We start from the raw sequence: 22,738 nt of genomic DNA, 5'->3' as shown, positions 1-22,738 counted from the left end.
CCACTTGACGTAGCAACGACCTGCCTCCAAGAGGGCGGACATTAGCATGTCCGTGCCCTCAAGGACAACATTCGTCACCCCATCAGGACTGACCTTCCAAAGACGGCTGACCATCCTGACGTCCTTCTCCGGACAACCAGGGCTGAACTCCTTCAGGTTCAAATGGAAAAGCTCCCCCATGAACTCATCAGGGGAGATCTCGCAAATACGATTGATTTTTTAAAATGAATGAAATCTAATATTTCCACTTGAATTTGTAATGAATGCAAATGAATAAGTGTTCCCTTACTCTAAGAGATGAGCGGTGAATTTACAACTAAATGAATATGTAATATAATAAGAAATATAATTTCTTTACATCTTCGATCAAATATTTCCAAGATTTGTTGTGAGCATAACAATATTTTTAATTAATTTAATTTAATATATGGAAAATAACAATAAATTATTATTTTACAATAAAAAAAAAGGAACACTAGCTGTCAGGGCTTACGGCTCAAATATGAAAATATCACTTGTAATTTATTTGCACACAAATTAATTTACATTTTTACATTCCGCCCCCATCCTCGTAATCCGCAGCATCAGTTGGCTGTATTTTTCGCGATTTTCGTGATGTCACCTCGTCTTCCTCCGAGCTGTACGCGCTCAATTCATCCGACATATCATTGTTAGCATCTAAATCGTTGTAGTTGTGGTTGCTTTTATGAGTATGTGTACTCGTATTGCTTTTCGTCGTTTTACTTATTTTTTGAACAATATTTTTATTCGAAATGATTTTGACAACTTTCAGGTCAAATAAATTTTTGATCTTTTTGAAGTAAATTATGGAGTGGTTCTAATATTTTGGCACTATTCGGTATATATTCATGATAAAATTTAATTTTCCCTAAAAATTGACTTATATTCTTTTGATTTTTTTTTTTATTGAAATTAAATTGTCCCTTATTGGTCGTACTGTATTATTTTGTATTATATGGCCTAGATATTTGACTGAATTTGAAAAGATTTTCTTTTGCCAAAATCTTTGATTTACCTTGTAGCCCTTTCCCCAATGCTATACGTTTCACGGTAAGCAAAAAATGACTAGCTTGGCAGACTTTTGCAAATATCTTTGCCCTTAACCACTAGCCCTTAGACACTCATTCCATTTAGTGGCGCCTTGAGTTGCTTGTAAAGAAACAACAGCTTCTGGGTCCACTTTAGCTTTTCCCATAGTGCCAACTATTTTCAATAAATATAGTGCTTCCAGGAATCTTTTTCCCTAGTTTTAGATGGAATTCTTCAACGAGCAATAGAAAAGCTCGCATGGGGATTGATGGGGAAGCAATTGCTCTTCTTCTCAGGTGAGCCCTTTATCCGCTTTTATTATACCCACAAAAAGAACGAATTAAATTCATTATATATTTTCTTGCTTCTTCACCATCATATTGTTTTTTAACAATATAAGACTTTTTCACCTTAACAATTAATCTTTGTCCCTTTTCAACTTTTATCTTTTCTTCATACTTCCATAAAACTTTCTTTCCAATTATTGTTGGAAATTGTCGATTCAAAGGAATATTTAATTAATCCCATAAGGCTATGATGATTTGGGAAGCCCTTCTCAACTAAGAATTCACAATAACTGGAATAAGCTTGCGAACTTGGAACACTTCTTTCATTTATAGGATCCCAAGTTTGTCTTCCTTTTGTCAATATATCCGAGTTGGTATACATTGCCATTTCTATTACATTGCAAGCCAGATCTTTAATTGCTATATAATTTTCTACCAAAAATGTATAAGCCATTCGGTGTAATTCCCCTGGATGCCAATTAGAACTTACTATTCCAAATGGAAAGGATCCATTATTTTCCCAAACTGGGTTATCAATTTTATATCCATCAATTTCAATTGTTTTGTTTTCTGTTTTCAGATTAAAATTATAAGACCTTAAAACTGTTTCTGCTATTTTTGGTGCAGGAGTTCCATAAGCCATTGGTGGAGCTTCCGTCTTACGCTCACATCGAGCGCCACCTCAGAAAACTTGGCATTCTTCGCCAAGTTATCCCTCTTTAGGCATATTCTTCCACTCCTTGGCGCCGCGTCGAATAATTTCCACCGCTGGGAGATGACCATTGCGAAGGCGAAATTCACGTAAGAAATTCAAATATGGATTACGATGGAGCACTCCGTTGGGACTGGGACGTTGGCATTTTCCAGCTTTCGTTTTGTAAAGTGTTGTTTTCGATACACAATTCGCTTTACTCGCTGAGCGGGTCGATGCTTTTTTTTCAATCTCAATCATTGGGTATTTTATGTGAAATCAATACAAGTATTTCGCGACTGACCGCCTTAATTTATATTTAATAGAATTTACAACTATACTAATTATTGTTTTTTGGCAAGAATGAAATTATTTTTTTTTAAAAAGAATGAAATTAAAGATTTCAACTTGAATTTGTAATGATTGAAAAAATCAAAATTACATCTCTACGGTTACTACGTGATTGAAAAAATTCTATGTAGCTCAAGGCACATTAAACAGGTAGCAGCAGTAGTGCAATGAATTTTATTTTTGCTTTTTGCCCCTAGAATCTCTAAATCTATAAACAAAGATTGACCCTTCACGCGAATTGGATAAAACGTAAGCAACATTTGACAATTTAGAGACCAAATGAATAGAAACAAATTAAAATCATAACCCTATTGCTGCTACCCACGATGGAGAGAATAACGGGGTGGTGCATATCGTTGTGCGTCCATTTTCGTAACTTGATTTAGCTTTTTTTTTGGTCTCTAGCCCATATGAATACTCCTCACCATGAGTCAACTACTACATAAGAGTAGCTTGGCTCACACACAGCTACTGCGGCATTGACTCAAAGGTCAGTAAAGACCCTAAAGCCCCCAGGAAGACCTCTCACCACCCCATTGGTGGAGCATGGTTCCTGGAGCAAAGCAATGCCGCAGCCCCCCTCCAACATACGCGCCCCCAACTCACACATTACGGCATAAGCCTCCTGACGGTTTAGTTGGGACAATGCGGGGCATTGCCACAACCTGCACTCCTGTGCCCTTCCTGCCCGCACCTTTGGTCCGGCCGTACCCGGAAGGAAAACCACTTGACGTAGCAACGACCTGCCTCCAAGAGGGCGGACATTAGCATGTCCGTGCCCTCAAGGACAACATTCGTCACCCCATCAGGACTGACCTTCCAAAGACGGCTGACCATCCTGACGTCCTTCTCCGGACAACCAGGGCTGAACTCCTTCAGGTTCAAATGGAAAAGCTCCCCCATGAACTCATCAGGGGAGATCTCGCAAATACGATTGATTTTTTAAAGTGAATGAAATTTAATATTTCCACTTGAATTTGTAATGAATGCAAATGAATAAGTGTTCCCTTACTCTAAGAGATGAGCGGTGAATTTAAAACTAAATGAATATGTAATATAATAAGAAATATAATTTCTTTACATCTTCGATCAAATATTTCCAAGATTGGTTGTGAGCATAACAATATTTTTAATTAATTTAATTTAATATATGGAAAATAACAATAAATTATTATTTTACAATAAAAAAAAGGAACACTAGCTGTCAGGGCTTACGGCTCAAATATGAAAATATCACTTGTAATTTATTTGCACACAAATTAATTTACATTTTTACATTCCGCCCCCATCCTCGTAATCCGCAGCATCAGTTGGCTGTATTTTTCGCGATTTTTCCCGACATATCATTGTTAGCATCTAAATCGTTGTAGTTGTGGTTGCTTTTATGAGTATTTGTACTCGTATTGCTTTTCGTCGTTTTACTTATTTTTTGAACAATATTTTTATTCAAAATGATTTTGACAACTTTCAGGTCAAATCAATTTTTGATCTGTTTGAAGTAAATTATGGAGTGGTTCTAATATTTTGGCACTATTCGGTATATATTCATGCTAAAATTTAATTTTCCCTAAAAATTGTCTTATATTCTTTTGAAATTTTTGATTGAAATTAAATTGTCCCTTATTGGTCGTACTGTGTTATTTTGTATTATATGGCCTAGATATTTGACTGAATTTGAAAAGATTTTCTTTTGCCAAAATCTTTGATTTACCTTGTAGCCCTTTCCCCAATGCTATACGTTTCACGGTAAGCAAAAAATGACTAGCTTGGCAGACTTTTGCAAATATCTTTGCACTGTTGTCTAAACTTGGAAGGCCAAGGATTCTTCTTCTTTCTGAATCAAAAAACGTTTGTGACATCATGCCAAAACCACTAGCCCTTAGACACTCATTCCATTTAGTGGCGCCTTGAGTTGCTTGTAAAGAAACAACAGCTTCTGGGTCCACTTTAGCTTTCCCCATAGTGCCAACTATTTTCAATAGATATAGTGCTTCCAGGAATCTTTTTCCCTAGTTTTAGATGGAATTCTTCAACGAGCAATAGAAAAGCTCGCATGGGGATTGATGGGGAAGCAATTGCTCTTCTTTTCAGGTGAGCCCTTTATCCGCTTTTATTATACCCACAAAAAGAACGAATTAAATTCATTACATATTTTCTTGCTTCTTCACCATCATATTGTTTTTTAACAATATAAGACTTTTTCACCTTAACAATTAATCTTTGCCCCTTTACAACTTTTATCTTTTCTTCATACTTCCATAAAACTTTCTTTCCAATTATTGTTGGTTTGTCCATCGGTTCAAAGGTATATTTAATTAATCACATAAGGCTATGATGATTTGGGAAGCCCTTCTCAACTAAGAATTCACAATAACTGGAATAAGCTTGCGAACTTGGAACACTTCTTTCATTTATAGGATCCCAAGTTTGTCTTCCTTTTGTCAATATATCCGAGTTGGTATACATTGCCATTTCTATTACATTGCAAGCCAGATCTTTAATTGCTATAAAATTTTCTACCAAAAATGTATAAGCCATTCGGTGTAATTCTCCTGGATGCCAATTAGAACTTACTATTCCAAATGGAAAGGATCCATTATTTTCCCAAACTGGGTTATCAATTTTATATCCATCAATTTCAATTGTTTTGTTTTCTGTTTTCAGATTAAAATTATAAGGCCTTAAAACTGTTTCTGCTATTTTTGGTGCAGGAGTTCCATAAGCCATTGGTGGAGCTTCCGTCTTACGCTCACATCGAGCGCCACCTCAGGAAACTTGGCATTCTTCGCCAAGTTATCCCTCTTTAGGCATATTCTTCCACTCCTTGGCGCCGCGTCGAATAATTTCCACCGCAGGGAGATGACCATTGCGAAGGCGAAATTCACGTAAGAAATTCAAATATGGATTACGATGGAGCACTCCGTTGGGAATGGGACGTTGGCATTTTCCAGCTTTCGTTTTGTAAAGTGTTGTTTTCGACACACAATTCGCTTTACTCGCTGAGCGGGTCGATGCTTTTTTTTCAATCTCAATCATTGGGTATTTTATGTGAAATCAATACAAGTATTTCGCGACTGACCGCCTTAATTTATATTTAATAGAATTTACAACTATACTAATTATTTTCTTTTGGCAAGAATGAAATTAATTTTTTTTTAAAAGAATGAAATTAAAGATTTCAACTTGAATTTGTAATGATTGAAAAAATCAAAATTACATCTCTACGGTTACTACGTAATTGAAAAAATTCTATGTAGCTCAAGGCACATTAAACAGGTAGCAGCAGTAGTGCAATGAATTTTATTTTTGCTTTTGGCCCCTAGAATCTCTAAATCTATAAACAAAGATTGACCCTTCACGCGAATTGGATAAAACGTAAGCAACATTTGACAATTTAGAGACCAAATGAATAGAAACAAACTAAAATCATAACCCTATTGCTGCTACCCACGATGGAGAGAATAACGTGGTGGTGCATATCGTTGTGCGTCCATTTTCGTAACTTGATTTAGCTTTTTTTTTTGTCTCTAGCCCATATGAATACTCCTCACCATGAGTCAACTACTACATAAGAGTAGCTTGGCTCACACACAGCTACTGCGGCATTGACTCAAAGGTCAGTAAAGACCCTAAAGCCCCCAGGAAGACCTCTCACCACCCCATTGGTGGAGCATGGTTCCTGGAGCAAAGCAATGCCGCAGCCCCCCTCCAACATACGCGCCCCCAACTCACACATTACGGCATAAGCCTCCTGACGGTTTAGTTGGGACAATGCGGGGCATTGCCACAACCTGCACTCCTGTGCCCTCCCTGCCCGCACCTTCGGCAGACATCCTTCTTGGCCTGCATTCCGCCACCCTATGTTCAAAGCCCATGCAGCGGAAACAGCCGGGCGTCAACTGGTCCGGCCGTACCCGGAAGGAAAACCACTTGACGTAGCAACGACCTGCCTCCAAGAGGGCGGACATTAGCATGTGCCCTCAAGGACAACATTCGTCACCCCATCAGGACTGGCCTTCCAAAGACGGCTGACCATCCTGACGTCCTTCTCCGGACAACCAGGGCTGAACTCCTTCAGGTTCAAATGGAAAAGCTCCCCCATGAACTCATCAGGGGAGATCTCGCAAATACGATTGATTTTTTAAAGTGAATGAAATTTAATATTTCCACTTGAATTTGTAATGAATGCAAATGAATAAGTGTTCCCTTGCTCTAAGAGATGAGCGGTGAATTTAAAACTAAATGAATATGTAATATAATAAGAAATATAATATCTTTACATCTTCGATCAAATATTTCCAAGATTGGTTGTGAGCATAACAATATTTTTAATTAATTTAATTTAATATATGGAAAATAACAATAAATTATTATTTTACAATAAAAAAAAGGAACACTAGCTGCCAGGGCTTACGGCTCAAATATGAAAATATCACTTGTAATTTATTTGCACACAAATTAATTTACATTTTTACATTCCGCCCCCATCCTCGTAATCCGCAGCATCAGTTGGCTGTATTTTTCGCGATTTTCGTGATGTCACCTCGTCTTCCTCCGAGCTGTACGCGCTCAATTCATCCGACATATCATTGTTAGCATCTAAATCGTTGTAGTTGTGGTTGCTTTTATGAGTATTTGTACTCGTATTGCTTTTCGTCGTTTTACTTATTTTTTGAACAATATTTTTATTCCAAATGATTTTGACAACTTTCAGGCCAAATAAATTTTTGATCTTTTTGAAGTAAATTATGGAGTGGTTCTAATATTTTGGCACTATTCGGTATATATTCATGATAAAATTTAATTTTCCCTAAAAATTGTCTTATATTCTTTTGATTTTTCTTGTATTGGAAAATTTTTGATTGAAATTAAATTGTCCCTTATTGGTCGTACTGTGTTATTTTGTATTATATGGCCTAGATATTAGACTGAATTTGAAAAGATTTTCTTTTGCCAAAATCTTTGATTTACCTTGTAGCCCTTTCCCCAATGCTATACGTTTCACGGTAAGCAAAAAATGACTAGCTTGGCAGACTTTTGCAAATATCTTTGCACTGTTGTCTAAACTTGGAAGGCCAAGGATTCTTCTTCTTTCTGAATCAAAAAACGTTTGTGACATCATGCCAAAACCACTAGCCCTTAGACACTCATTCCATTTAGTGGCGCCTTGAGTTGCTTGTAAAGAAACAACAGCTTCTGGGTCCACTTTAGCTTTCCCCATAGTGCCAACTATTTTCAATAGATATAGTGCTTCCAGGAATCTTTTTCCCTAGTTTTAGATGGAATTCTTCAACGATCAATAGAAAAGCTCGCATGGGGATTGATGGGGAAGCAATTGCTCTTCTTCTCAGGTGAGCCCTTTATCCGCTTTTATTATACCCACAAAAAGAACGAATTAAATTCATTACATATTTTCTTGCTTCTTCACCATCATATTGTTTTTTAACAATATAAGACTTTTTCTCCTTAACAATTAATCTTTGCCCCTTTTCAACTTTTATCTTTTCTTCATACTTCCATAAAACTTTCTTTCCAATTATTGTTGGTTTGTCCATCGGTTCAAAGGTATATTTAATTAATCCCATAAGGCTATGATGATTTGGGAAGCCCTTCTCAACTAAGAATTCACAATAATTGGAATAAGCTTGCGAACTTGGAACACTTCTTTCATTTATAGGATCCCAAGTTTGTCTTCCTTTTGTCAATATATCCGAGTTGGTATACATTGCCATTTCTATTACATTGCAAGCCAGATCTTTAATTGCTATAAAATTTTCTACCAAAAATGTATAAGCCATTCGGTGTAATTCCCCTGGATGCCAATTAGAACTTACTATTCCAAATGGAAAGGATCCATTATTTTCCCAAACTGGGTTATCAATTTTATATCCATCAATTTCAATTGTTTTGTTTTCTGTTTTCAGATTAAAATTATAAGACCTTAAAACGGTTGGGGTACAATTTTCCCTAAATCACTTTCCCAAAAAAATTTTTTCCCAAATTTTTTTTTCCCAAAAAATAATTTTCCCAATGCCATTTTTCCCAAACTAAAAATTTCCCAATAAATTTTCCCATAAAATATTTTTTCCAAAATATTTTTTTCCAAAAAAATAATTTTCCCAATGCCATTTTTCCCAAACTAAAAATTTCCCAATAAATTTTCCCATAAAATATTTTTCCCAAAATATCGTTCGTCTGTAAAATATCGCATATACATTTGCAATGAATGGGCGAGTACATTTTTTATTATTTGAAACATGATTTCAGTTTATTTATGAATTTGTATGTATACAATCACATGCGAATATAGTATCCTAGAGTTTTCAAGTATGTGACAATATCATTGTTATCAACATATTCGTGATATTTCGAAACAATGTTAAATATTCTCTGTTCATGTTTCAACCTCTTGGAATATTTATTTTTCTTAACTTGCTGTCCTGATTGCAATTGTCGCATCATTATTTCTGTGTCCGATTGCTCTTTCTGCAACTCGGAAAGAAAAATGTAGAAGCTGGGGTGATCTTTCCCTATAACAACTTGAAGCCTGTTGTGCCATCCTTCGGATATATTATTCGTTCTCGCAGTTTGTTGAATGACTGCATCATATTGACACCACAAATCTTGAGCATAGCGAGGATGCACCTGTTTACGTCGGCCTTTTGCAGGTTTTCCTCGGACGTACGTAGCGTCAAAGTATTTTGAAATTGGTCGCATTTCCTCCGGTATTTCATTTTTTAAGGTTTCGAATTCTCGGGCGATGTTTTGATGTGGGACGAAAGCAAGGGCACATATCATATGAGTGGCTACTTTGACCGATCGATCTTCAGGATCGCAATACATTTTCTGAAGTCCTTCACTTTGGATATGGCGGTACATGTTTTGACAGAGGTGGAAAAAACAGCAGCGTGCCTTGTCTTCGCCCATTACGATTTTTACAGCATTGATGATAGCCAACTCAAAATCTGTCATCACTTTAATCGGAAGAGAAATATCGATACCTAGACGTTCTGCCTCTTGCAAAACAACCGAGAATACTTTTTCGTATACTTTCTGCTCTTTGTTTTCTAATAATGCGTAGACAAAAGGTAAACCAATAGTTTGTGGTTTTCCTCTTGAATCCGGTTGTGTAACTGCTCCGAGAATTGCGAAAACTTGGAAAAATATACTTGGCGCAGTTTTAAATGTTCCGTCGGCAAACCACAATATGCTCCTGAATAATTGCCTTAAATTTTCAGGCGTCGCGAACACGAGTATTCTCCCAAATTCTGAGTCTTCGTCATTTTCATAGGAGTCGTAAATTAGAAATTTATCTCCATTCAATGAATTTTGATAAAAGCCTGGAATATCCTGCAATTCTCTCAGCGTTCGCAGGTTCGAGGGAAAATCTTTTAATCTTTCACGACTAAGACTTTTTCGGGAATTAATTCTGTTTGGCATTTCCGCTAATACCGCTAAAAGAGAGAGTTATCATATTTTGTAATTATGAATCGAATGCAATTTCGTTTTTTTGTTTTTACCTGGTGAAACGTTTCGCAATTCAGTTCGTAATATTTGAGCTGGAGGAGCTTCAAGATTTTCTGTAGCTTTACGTTTGATCCTATTCATGACTCTTAACGCTTCGACTTCTTCGGGGTTTGGTGCATGAAGGATGTGTTTCGATTCATCAAGTCCCTTCAGAACTCTGATATTGTGTGGTCCTCCGTATGTTGTCACTCTAGCATTACACTCAGGTTTTCTTCGGCAATTCCAATACGCAGTTTCTTCTATTCTACCTGAGTGTTTGTAGTACAAATATCCGTTAATGTGCAAAAGAAATGATTTTTTGCATTCAATTAATTCCGCCATAATTAGAAATTTTGACTTTAGGCAGCAAATTTTAGCTCATGAAATTTTGACACGAAAAGAATGACGTGAAAAAACTTGTTTATATGAGTGAAGTTGGATACATTCGTTACCTTGTCTTTTTATCCGAATTGAAAAATGTATATTGAAAAACTTTTTCGAATCTTTTTCGATTACTTAAGTATAAGATTTTTGATTATTATATACACTCATATTGTCGGAATCGTCGAAAAATGTCAAATAGTAGAATAATAAAAATTAATTTCAGTAGTATTTGTTCGGGAAAGCTATCTATTGGAAAAAAGTTATTTTGGGAAAACATGCATTCGGGAAAAAACAATAAAGCGGGAAAAAATATTTTTGGGAAAAAAAATATTGGGAAAATTATTTTTTGGGGAAAAAAAATTTGGGAAAAAATTTTGTTGGGAAAGTGATTTTGGGAAAAATGACCCCCCACGCCTTAAAACTGTTTCTGCTATTTTTGGTGCAGGAGTTCCATAAGCCATTGGTGGAGCTTCCGTCTTACGCTCACATCGAGCGCCACCTCAGAAAACTTGGCATTCTTCGCCAAGTTATCCCTCTTTAGGCATATTCTTCCACTCCTTGGCGCCGCGTCGAATAATTTCCACCGCAGGGAGATGACCATTGCGAAGGCGAAATTCACGTAAGAAATTCAAATATGGATTACGATGGAGCACTCCGTTGGGACTGGGACGTTGGCATTTTCCAGCTTTCGTTTTGTAAAGTGTTGTTTTCGATACACAATTCGCTTTACTCGCTGAGCGGGTCGATGCTTTTTTTTCAATCTCAATCATTGGGTATTTTATGTGAAATCAATACAAGTATTTCGCGACTGACCGCCTTAATTTATATTTAATAGAATTTACAACTATACTAATTATTTTTTTTGGCAAGAATGAAATTATTTTTTTTTAAAAAGAATGAAATTAAAGATTTCAACTTGAATTTGTAATGATTGAAAAAATCAAAATTACATCTCTACGGTTACTACGTGATTGAAAAAATTCTATGTAGCTCAAGGCACATTAAACAGGTAGCAGCAGTAGTGCAATGAATTTTATTTTTGCTTTTTGCCCCTAGAATCTCTAAATCTATAAACAAAGATTGACCCTTCACGCGAATTGGATAAAACGTAAGCAACATTTGACAATTTAGAGACCAAATGAATAGAAACAAATTAAAATCATAACCCTATTGCTGCTACCCACGATGGAGAGAATAACGGGGTGGTGCATATCGTTGTGCGTCCATTTTCGTAACTTGATTTAGCTTTTTTTTTTTTGTCTCTAGCCCATATAAATACTCCTCACCATGAGTCAACTACTACATAAGAGTAGCTTGGCTCACACACAGCTACTGCGGCATTGACTCAAAGGTCAGTAAAGACCCTAAAGCCCCCAGGAAGACCTCTCACCACCCCATTGGTGGAGCATGGTTCCTGGAGCAAAGCAATGCCGCAGCCCCCCTCCAACATACGCGCCCCCAACTCACACATTACGGCATAAGCCTCCTGACGGTTTAGTTGGGACAATGCGGGGCATTGCCACAACCTGCACTCCTGTGCCCTTCCTGCCCGCACCTTCGGCAGACATCCTTCTTGGCCTGCATTCCGCCACCCTATGTTCAAAGCCCATGCAGCGGAAACAGCCGGGCGTCAACTGGTCCGGCCGTACCCGGAAGGAAAACCACTTGACGTAGTAACGACCTGCCTCCAAGAGGGCGGACATTAGCATGTCCGTGCCCTCAAGGACAACATTCGTCACCCCATCAGGACTGACCTTCCAAAGACGGCTGACCATCCTGACGTCCTTCTCCGGACAACCAGGGCTGAACTCCTTCAGGTTCAAATGGAAAAGCTCCCCCATGAACTCATCAGGGGAGATCTCGCAAATACGATTGATTTTTTAAAGTGAATGAAATTTAATATTTCCACTTGAATTTGTAATGAATGCAAATGAATAAGTGTTCCCTTACTCTAAGAGATGAGCGGTGAATTTAAAACTAAATGAATATGTAATATAATAATATAAGAAATATAATTTCTTTACATCTTCGATCAAATATTTCCAAGATTGGTTGTGAGCATAACAATATTTTTAATTAATTTAATTTAATATATGGAAAATAACAATAAATTATTATTTTACAATAAAAAAAAGGAACACTAGCTGTCAGGGCTTACGGCTCAAATATGAAAATATCACTTGTAATTTATTTGCACACAAATTAATTTACATTTTTACATTCCGCCCCCATCCTCGTAATCCGCAGCATCAGTTGGCTGTATTTTTCGCGATTTTTCCCGACATATCATTGTTAGCATCTAAATCGTTGTAGTTGTGGTTGCTTTTATGAGTATTTGTACTCGTATTGCTTTTCGTCGTTTTACTTATTTTTTGAACAATATTTTTATTCAAAATGATTTTGACAACTTTCAGGTCAAATCAATTTTTGATCTGTTTGAAGTAAATTATGGAGTGGTTCTAATATTTTGGCACTATTCGGTATATATTCATGCTAAAATTTAATTTTCCCTAAAAATTGTCTTTTATTCTTTTGAAATTTTTGATTGAAATTAAACTGTCCCTTATTGGTCGTACTGTGTTATTTTGTATTATATGGCCTAGATATTTGACTGAATTTGAAAAGATTTTCTTTTGCCAAAATCTTTGATTTACCTTGTAGCCCTTTCCCCAATGCTATACGTTTCACGGTAAGCAAAAAATGACTAGCTTGGCAGACTTTTGCAAATATCTTTGCACTGTTGTCTAAACTTGGAAGGCCAAGGATTCTTCTTCTTTCTGAATCAAAAAACGTTTGTGACATCATGCCAAAACCACTAGCCCTTAGACACTCATTCCATTTAGTGGCGCCTTGAGTTGCTTGTAAAGAAACAACAGCTTCTGGGTCCACTTTAGCTTTCCCCATAGTGCCAACTATTTTCAATAGATATAGTGCTTCCAGGAATCTTTTTCCCTAGTTTTAGATGGAATTCTTCAACGAGCAATAGAAAAGCTCGCATGGGGATTGATGGGGAAGCAATTGCTCTTCTTTTCAGGTGAGCCCTTTATCCGCTTTTATTATACCCACAAAAAGAACGAATTAAATTCATTACATATTTTCTTGCTTCTTCACCATCATATTGTTTTTTAACAATATAAGACTTTTTCACCTTAACAATTAATCTTTGCCCCTTTACAACTTTTATCTTTTCTTCATACTTCCATAAAACTTTCTTTCCAATTATTGTTGGTTTGTCCATCGGTTCAAAGGTATATTTAATTAATCACATAAGGCTATGATGATTTGGGAAGCCCTTCTCAACTAAGAATTCACAATAACTGGAATAAGCTTGCGAACTTGGAACACTTCTTTCATTTATAGGATCCCAAGTTTGTCTTCCTTTTGTCAATATATCCGAGTTGGTATACATTGCCATTTCTATTACATTGCAAGCCAGATCTTTAATTGCTATAAAATTTTTTACCAAAAATGTATAAGCCATTCGGTGTAATTCCCCTGGATGCCAATTAGAACTTACTATTCCAAATGGAAAGGATCCATTATTTTCCCAAACTGGGTTATCAATTTTATATCCATCAATTTCAATTGTTTTGTTTTCTGTTTTCAGATTAAAATTATAAGACCTTAAAACTGTTTCTGCTATTTTTGGTGCAGGAGTTCCATAAGCCATTGGTGGAGCTTCCGTCTTACGCTCACATCGAGCGCCACCTCAGAAAACTTGGCATTCTTCGCCAAGTTATCCCTCTTTAGGCATATTCTTACACTCCTTGGCGCCGCGTCGAATAATTTCCACCGCTGGGAGATGACCATTGCGAAGGCGAAATTCACGTAAGAAATTCAAATATGGATTACGATGGAGCACTCCGTTGGGACTGGGACGTTGGCATTTTCCAGCTTTCGTTTTGTAAAGTGTTGTTTTCGATACACAATTCGCTTTACTCGCTGAGCGGGTCGATGCTTTTTTTTCAATCTCAATCATTGGGTATTTTATGTGAAATCAATACAAGTATTTCGCGACTGACCGCCTTAATTTATATTTAATAGAATTTACAACTATACTAATTATTGTTTTTTGGCAAGAATGAAATTATTTTTTTTTAAAAAGAATGAAATTAAAGATTTCAACTTGAATTTGTAATGATTGAAAAAATCAAAATTACATCTCTACGGTTACTACGTGATTGAAAAAATTCGATGTAGCTCAAGGCACATTAAACAGGTAGCAGCAGTAGTGCAATGAATTTTATTTTTGCTTTTTGCCCCTAGAATCTCTAAATCTATAAACAAAGATTGACCCTTCACGCGAATTGGATAAAACGTAAGCAACATTTGACAATTTAGAGACCAAATGAATAGAAACAAATTAAAATCATAACCCTATTGCTGCTACCCACGATGGAGAGAATAACGGGGTGGTGCATATCGTTGTGCGTCCATTTTCGTAACTTGATTTAGCTTTTTTTTTGGTCTCTAGCCCATATGAATACTCCTCACCATGAGTCAACTACTACATAAGAGTAGCTTGGCTCACACACAGCTACTGCGGCATTGACTCAAAGGTCAGTAAAGACCCTAAAGCCCCCAGGAAGACCTCTCACCACCCCATTGGTGGAGCATGGTTCCTGGAGCAAAGCAATGCCGCAGCCCCCCTCCAACATACGCGCCCCCAACTCACACATTACGGCATAAGCCTCCTGACGGTTTAGTTGGGACAATGCGGGGCATTGCCACAACCTGCACTCCTGTGCCCTTCCTGCCCGCACCTTTGGTCCGGCCGTACCCGGAAGGAAAACCACTTGACGTAGCAACGACCTGCCTCCAAGAGGGCGGACATTAGCATGTCCGTGCCCTCAAGGACAACATTCGTCACCCCATCAGGACTGACCTTCCAAAGACGGCTGACCATCCTGACGTCCTTCTCCGGACAACCAGGGCTGAACTCCTTCAGGTTCAAATGGAAAAGCTCCCCCATGAACTCATCAGGGGAGATCTCGCAAATACGATTGATTTTTTAAAGTGAATGAAATTTAATATTTCCACTTGAATTTGTAATGAATGCAAATGAATAAGTGTTCCCTTACTCTAAGAGATGAGCGGTGAATTTAAAACTAAATGAATATGTAATATAATAAGAAATATAATTTCTTTACATCTTCGATCAAATATTTCCAAGATTGGTTGTGAGCATAACAATATTTTTAATTAATTTAATTTAATATATGGAAAATAACAATAAATTATTATTTTACAATAAAAAAAAGGAACACTAGCTGTCAGGGCTTACGGCTCAAATATGAAAATATCACTTGTAATTTATTTGCACACAAATTAATTTACATTTTTACATTCCGCCCCCATCCTCGTAATCCGCAGCATCAGTTGGCTGTATTTTTCGCGATTTTTCCCGACATATCATTGTTAGCATCTAAATCGTTGTAGTTGTGGTTGCTTTTATGAGTATTTGTACTCGTATTGCTTTTCGTCGTTTTACTTATTTTTTGAACAATATTTTTATTCAAAATGATTTTGACAACTTTCAGGTCAAATCAATTTTTGATCTGTTTGAAGTAAATTATGGAGTGGTTCTAATATTTTGGCACTATTCGGTATATATTCATGCTAAAATTTAATTTTCCCTAAAAATTGTCTTATATTCTTTTGAAATTTTTGATTGAAATTAAATTGTCCCTTATTGGTCGTACTGTGTTATTTTGTATTATATGGCCTAGATATTTGACTGAATTTGAAAAGATTTTCTTTTGCCAAAATCTTTGATTTACCTTGTAGCCCTTTCCCCAATGCTATACGTTTCACGGTAAGCAAAAAATGACTAGCTTGGCAGACTTTTGCAAATATCTTTGCACTGTTGTCTAAACTTGGAAGGCCAAGGATTCTTCTTCTTTCTGAATCAAAAAACGTTTGTGACATCATGCCAAAACCACTAGCCCTTAGACACTCATTCCATTTAGTGGCGCCTTGAGTTGCTTGTAAAGAAACAACAGCTTCTGGGTCCACTTTAGCTTTCCCCATAGTGCCAACTATTTTCAATAGATATAGTGCTTCCAGGAATCTTTTTCCCTAGTTTTAGATGGAATTCTTCAACGATCAATAGAAAAGCTCGCATGGGGATTGATGGGGAAGCAATTGCTCTTCTTCTCAGGTGATCCCTTTATCCGCTTTTATTATACCCACAAAAAGAACGAATTAAATTCATTACATATTTTCTTGCTTCTTCACCATCATATTGTTTTTTAACAATATAAGACTTTTTCTCCTTAACAATTAATCTTTGCCCCTTTTCAACTTTTATCTTTTCTTCATACTTCCATAAAACTTTCTTTCCAATTATTGTTGGTTTGTCCATCGGTTCAAAGGTATATTTAATTAATCCCATAAGGCTATGATGATTTGGGAAGCCCTTCTCAACTAAGAATTCACAATAATTGGAATAAGCTTGCGAACTTGGAACACTTCTTTCATTTATAGGATCCCAAGTTTGTCTTCCTTTTGTCAATATATCCGAGTTGGTATACATTGCCATTTCTATTACATTGCAAGCCAGATCTTTAATTGCTATAAAATTTTCTACCAAAAATGTATAAGCCATTCGGTGTAATTCCCCTGGATGCCAATTAGAACTTACTATTCCAAATGGAAAGGATCCATTATTTTCCCAAACTGGGTTATCAATTTTATATCCATCAATTTCAATTGTTTTGTTTTCTGTTTTCAGATTAAAATTATAAGACCTTAAAACGGTTGGGGTACAATTTTCCCAAAATCACTTTCCCAAAAAAATTTTTTCCCAAATTTTTTTTTCCCAAAAAATTATTTTCCCAATGCCATTTTTCCCAAACTAAAAATTTCCCATAAAATATTTTTTCCAAAATATTTTTTTCCAAAAAAATAATTTTCCCAATGCCATTTTTCCCAAACTAAAAATTTCCCAATAAATTTTCCCATAAAATATTTTTCCCAAAATATCGTTCGTCTGTAAAATATCGCATATACATTTGCAATGAATGGCCGAGTACATTTTTTATTATTTGAAACAAGATTTCAGTTTATTTATGAATTTGTATGTATACAATCACATGCGAATATAGTATCCTAGAGTTTTCAAGTATGTGACAATATCATTGTTATCAACATATTCGTGATATTTCGAAACAATGTTAAATATTCTCTGTTCATGTTTCAACCTCTTGGAATATTTATTTTTCTTAACTTGCTGTCCTGATTGCAATTGTCGCATCATTATTTCTGTGTCCGATTGCTCTTTCTGCAACTCGGAAAGAAAAATGTAGAAGCTGGGGTGATCTTTCCCTATAACAACTTGAAGCCTGTTGTGCCATCCTTCGGATATATTATTCGTTCTCGCAGTTTGTTGAATGACTGCATCATATTGACACCACAAATCTGGAGCATAGCGAGGATGCACCTTTTGCAGGTTTTCCTCGGACGTACGTAGCGTCAAAGTATTTTGAAATTGGTCGCATTTCCTCCGGTATTTCATTTTTTAAGGTTTCGAATTCTCGGACGAAAGCAAGGGCACATATCATATGAGTGGCTACTTTGACCGATCGATCTTCAGGATCGCAATACATTTTCTGAAGTCCTTCACTTTGGATATGGCGGTACATGTTTTGACAGAGGTGGAAAAAACAGCAGCGTGCCTTGTCTTCGCCCATTACGATTTTTACAGCATTGATGATAGCCAACTCAAAATCTGTCATCACTTTAATCGGAAGAGAAATATCGATACCTAGACGTTCTGCCTCTTGCAAAACAACCGAGAATACTTTTTCGTATACTTTCTGCTCTTTGTTTTCTAATAATGCGTAGACAAAAGGTAAACCAATAGTTTGTGGTTTTCCTCTTGAATCCGGTTGTGTAACTGCTCCGAGAATTGCGAAAACTTGGAAAAATATACTTGGCGCAGTTTTAAATGTTCCGTCGGCAAACCACAATATGCTCCTGAATAATTGCCTTAAATTTTCAGGCGTCGCGAACACGAGTATTCTCCCAAATTCTGAGTCTTCGTCATTTTCATAGGAGTCGTAAATTAGAAATTTATCTCCATTCAATGAATTTTGATAAAAGCCTGGAATATCCTGCAATTCTCTCAGCGTTCGCAGGTTCGAGGGAAAATCTTTTAATCTTTCACGACTAAGACTTTTTCGGGAATTAATTCTGTTTGGCATTTCCGCTAATACCGCTAAAAGAGAGAGTTATCATATTTTGTAATTATGAATCGAATGCAATTTCGTTTTTTTGTTTTTACCTGGTGAAACGTTTCGCAATTCAGTTCGTAATATTTGAGCTGGAGGAGCTTCAAGATTTTCTGTAGCTTTACGTTTGATCCTATTCATGACTCTTAACGCTTCGACTTCTTCGGGGTTTGGTGCATGAAGGATGTGTTTCGATTCATCAAGTCCCTTCAGAACTCTGATATTGTGTGGTCCTCCGTATGTTGTCACTCTAGCATTACACTCAGGTTTTCTTCGGCAATTCCAATACGCAGTTTCTTCTATTCTACCTGAGTGTTTGTAGTACAAATATCCGTTAATGTGCAAAAGAAATGATTTTTTGCATTCAATTAATTCCGCCATAATTAGAAATTTTGACTTTAGGCAGCAAATTTTAGCTCATGAAATTTTGACACGAAAAGAATGACGTGAAAAAACTTGTTTATATGAGTGAAGTTGGATACATTCGTTACCTTGTCTTTTTATCCGAATTGAAAAATGTATATTGAAAAACTTTTTCGAATCTTTTTCGATTACTTAAGTATAAGATTTTTGATTATTATATACACTCATATTGTCGGAATCGTCGAAAAATGTCAAATAGTAGAATAATAAAAATTAATTTCAGTAGTATTTGTTCGGGAAAGCTATCTATTGGAAAAAAGTTATTTTGGGAAAACATGCATTCGGGAAAAAACAATAAAGCGGGAAAAAATATTTTTGGGAAAAAAAATATTGGGAAAATTATTTTTTGGGGAAAAAAAATTTGGGAAAAAATTTTGTTGGGAAAGTGATTTTGGGAAAAATGACCCCCCACGCCTTAAAACTGTTTCTGCTATTTTTGGTGCAGGAGTTCCATAAGCCATTGGTGGAGCTTCCGTCTTACGCTCACATCGAGCGCCACCTCAGAAAACTTGGCATTCTTCGCCAAGTTATCCCTCTTTAGGCATATTCTTCCACTCCTTGGCGCCGCGTCGAATAATTTCCACCGCAGGGAGATGACCATTGCGAAGGCGAAATTCACGTAAGAAATTCAAATATGGATTACGATGGAGCACTCCGTTGGGACTGGGACGTTGGCGTTTTCCAGCTTTCGTTTTGTAAAGTGTTGTTTTCGACACACAATTCGCTTTACTCGCTGAGCGGGTCGATGCTTTTTTTCAATCTCAATCATTGGGTATTTTATGTGAAATCAATACAAGTATTTCGCGACTGACCGCCTTAATTTATATTTAATAGAATTTACAACTATACTAATTATTTTTTTTTTGGCAAGAATGAAATTATTTTTTTTTAAAAAGAATGAAATTAAAGATTTCAACTTGAATTTGTAATGATTGAAAAAATCAAAATTACATCTCTACGGTTACTACGTGATTGAAAAAATTCTATGTAGCTCAAGGCACATTAAACAGGTAGCAGCAGTAGTGCAATGAATTTTATTTTTGCTTTTTGCCCCTAGAATCTCTAAATCTATAAACAAAGATTGACCCTTCACGCGAATTGGATAAAACGTAAGCAACATTTGACAATTTAGAGACCAAATGAATAGAAACAAATTAAAATCATAACCCTATTGCTGCTACCCACGATGGAGAGAATAACGGGGTGGTGCATATCGTTGTGCGTCCATTTTCGTAACTTGATTTAGCTTTTTTTTTTTTGTCTCTAGCCCATATGAATACTCCTCACCATGAGTCAACTACTACATAAGAGTAGCTTGGCTCACACACAGCTACTGCGGCATTGACTCAAAGGTCAGTAAAGACCCTAAAGCCCCCAGGAAGACCTCTCACCACCCCATTGGTGGAGCATGGTTCCTGGAGCAAAGCAATGCCGCAGCCCCCCTCCAACATACGCGCCCCCAACTCACACATTACGGCATAAGCCTCCTGACGGTTTAGTTGGGACAATGCGGGGCATTGCCATAACCTGCACTCCTGTGCCCTTCCTGCCCGCACCTTCGGCAGACATCCTTCTTGGCCTGCATTCCGCCACCCTATGTTCAAAGCCCATGCAGCGGAAACAGCCGGGCGTCAACTGGTCCGGCCGTACCCGGAAGGAAAACCACTTGACGTAGCAACGACCTGCCTCCAAGAGGGCGGACATTAGCATGTCCGTGCCCTCAAGGACAACATTCGTCACCCCATCAGGACTGACCTTCCAAAGACGGCTGACCATCCTGACGTCCTTCTCCGGACAACCAGGGCTGAACTCCTTCAGGTTCAAATGGAAAAGCTCCCCCATGAACTCATCAGGGGAGATCTCGCAAATACGATTGATTTTTTAAAATGAATGAAATCTAATATTTCCACTTGAATTTGTAATGAATGCAAATGAATAAGTGTTCCCTTACTCTAAGAGATGAGCGGTGAATTTACAACTAAATGAATATGTAATATAATAAGAAATATAATTTCTTTACATCTTCGATCAAATATTTCCAAGATTGGTTGTGAGCATAACAATATTTTTAATTAATTTAATTTAATATATGGAAAATAACAATAAATTATTATTTTACAATAAAAAAAAAGGAACACTAGCTGTCAGGGCTTACGGCTCAAATATGAAAATATCACTTGTAATTTATTTGCACACAAATTAATTTACATTTTTACATTCCGCCCCCATCCTCGTAATCCGCAGCATCAGTTGGCTGTATTTTTCGCGATTTTCGTGATGTCACCTCGTCTTCCTCCGAGCTGTACGCGCTCAATTCATCCGACATATCATTGTTAGCATCTAAATCGTTGTAGTTGTGGTTGCTTTTATGAGTATTTGTACTCGTATTGCTTTTCGTCGTTTTACTTATTTTTTGAACAATATTTTTATTCCAATGATTTTGACAACTTTCAGGTCAAATAAATTTTTGATCTTTTTGAAGTAAATTATGGAGTGGTTCTAATATTTTGGCACTATTCGGTATATATTCATGATAAAATTTAATTTTCCCTAAAAATTGACTTATATTCTTTTGATTTTTTTATATTGGAAAATTTTTGATTGAAATTAAATTGTCCCTTATTGGTCGTACTGTATTATTTTGTATTATATGGCCAAGATATTTGACTGAATTTGAAAAGATTTTCTTTTGCCAAAATCTTTGATTTACCTTGTAGCCCTTTCCCCAATGCTATACGTTTCACGGTAAGCAAAAAATGACTAGCTTGGCAGACTTTTGCAAATATCTTTGCCCTTAACCACTAGCCCTTAGACACTCATTCCATTTAGTGGCGCCTTGAGTTGCTTGTAAAGAAACAACAGCTTCTGGGTCCACTTTAGCTTTCCCCATAGTGCCAACTATTTTCAATAGATATAGTGCTTCCAGGAATCTTTTTCCCTAGTTTTAGATGGAATTCTTCAACGAGCAATAGAAAAGCTCGCATGGGGATTGATGGGGAAGCAATTGCTCTTCTTCTCAGGTGAGCCCTTTATCCGCTTTTATTATACTCACAAAAAGAACGAATTAAATTCATTACATATTTTCTTGCTTCTTCACCATCATATTGTTTTTTAACAATATAAGACTTTTTCACCTTAACAATTAATCTTTGTCCCTTTTCAACTTTTATCTTTTCTTCATACTTCCATAAAACTTTCTTTCCAATTATTGTTGGAAATTGTCGATTCAAAGGAATATTTAATTAACCCCATAAGGCTATGATGATTTGGGAAGCCCTTCTCAACTAAGAATTCACAATAACTGGAATAAGCTTGCGAACTTGGAACACTTCTTTCATTTATAGGATCCCAAGTTTGTCTTCCTTTTGTCAATATATCCGAGTTGGTATACATTGCCATTTCTATTACATTGCAAGCCAGATCTTTAATTGCTATAAAATTTTCTACCAAAAATGTATAAGCCATTCGGTGTAATTCCCCTGGATGCCAATTAGAACTTACTATTCCAAATGGAAAGGATCCATTATTTTCCCAAACTGGGTTATCAATTTTATATCCATCAATTTCAATTGTTTTGTTTTCTGTTTTCAGATTAAAATTATAAGACCTTAAAACTGTTTCTGCTATTTTTGGTGCAGGAGTTCCATAAGCCATTGGTGGAGCTTCCGTCTTACGCTCACATCGAGCGCCACCTCAGAAAACTTGGCATTCTTCGCCAAGTTATCCCTCTTTAGGCATATTCTTCCACTCCTTGGCGCCGCGTCGAATAATTTCCACCGCAGGGAGATGACCATTGCGAAGGCGAAATTCACGTA

General features: G+C 36.6%; 2 protein-coding genes across 2 annotated transcripts; both read right to left on the bottom strand.

Annotated features, from left to right (window-relative positions):
• Window positions 1–8,651: 8,651 nt before the first annotated feature.
• LOC128870551 (uncharacterized) lies at window positions 8,652–10,554 on the bottom strand. Its single transcript, XM_054113203.1, has 2 exons — window positions 9,900–10,554; window positions 8,652–9,833 (listed from the first exon to the last, which is right to left on the bottom strand). The coding sequence occupies exons 1-2, from the start codon at window positions 10,225–10,227 to the stop codon at window positions 8,674–8,676; spliced, it is 1,488 nt and encodes a 495-aa protein (XP_053969178.1). The 5' UTR covers window positions 10,228–10,554; the 3' UTR covers window positions 8,652–8,673.
• A 7,115-nt stretch (window positions 10,555–17,669) lies between these two features.
• LOC128870570 (uncharacterized) lies at window positions 17,670–19,208 on the bottom strand. Its single transcript, XM_054113223.1, has 2 exons — window positions 18,554–19,208; window positions 17,670–18,487 (listed from the first exon to the last, which is right to left on the bottom strand). Exons 1-2 carry the CDS (start codon window positions 18,879–18,881, stop codon window positions 17,670–17,672), a joined length of 1,146 nt encoding a protein of 381 aa, XP_053969198.1. The 5' UTR covers window positions 18,882–19,208.
• Between the last annotated feature and the right edge of the window lie 3,530 nt (window positions 19,209–22,738).

Source organism: Anastrepha ludens, chromosome Y (assembly GCF_028408465.1).
Source record: "Anastrepha ludens isolate Willacy chromosome Y, idAnaLude1.1, whole genome shotgun sequence".
Lineage (NCBI taxonomy): Eukaryota > Metazoa > Arthropoda > Insecta > Diptera > Tephritidae > Anastrepha > Anastrepha ludens.
The sequence above is the reverse complement of the archived record's forward strand: the minus strand, read 5'-3'. Positions and strand labels throughout refer to the sequence as shown.

Bases quoted from the DNA above. Each gene is read 5' to 3' on its own strand.
- LOC128870551 (XM_054113203.1), bottom strand. From the start codon at position 10,227: ATGGCGGAATTAATTGAATGCAAAAAATCATTTCTTTTGCACATTAAC. The intron at 9,834-9,899 runs GTAAAAACAAAA...TCTCTCTTTTAG, and splicing joins ATTGCGAAACGTTTCACCAG to CGGTATTAGCGGAAATGCCA.
- LOC128870570 (XM_054113223.1), bottom strand. From the start codon at position 18,881: ATGGCGGAATTAATTGAATGCAAAAAATCATTTCTTTTGCACATTAAC. The intron at 18,488-18,553 runs GTAAAAACAAAA...TCTCTCTTTTAG, and splicing joins ATTGCGAAACGTTTCACCAG to CGGTATTAGCGGAAATGCCA.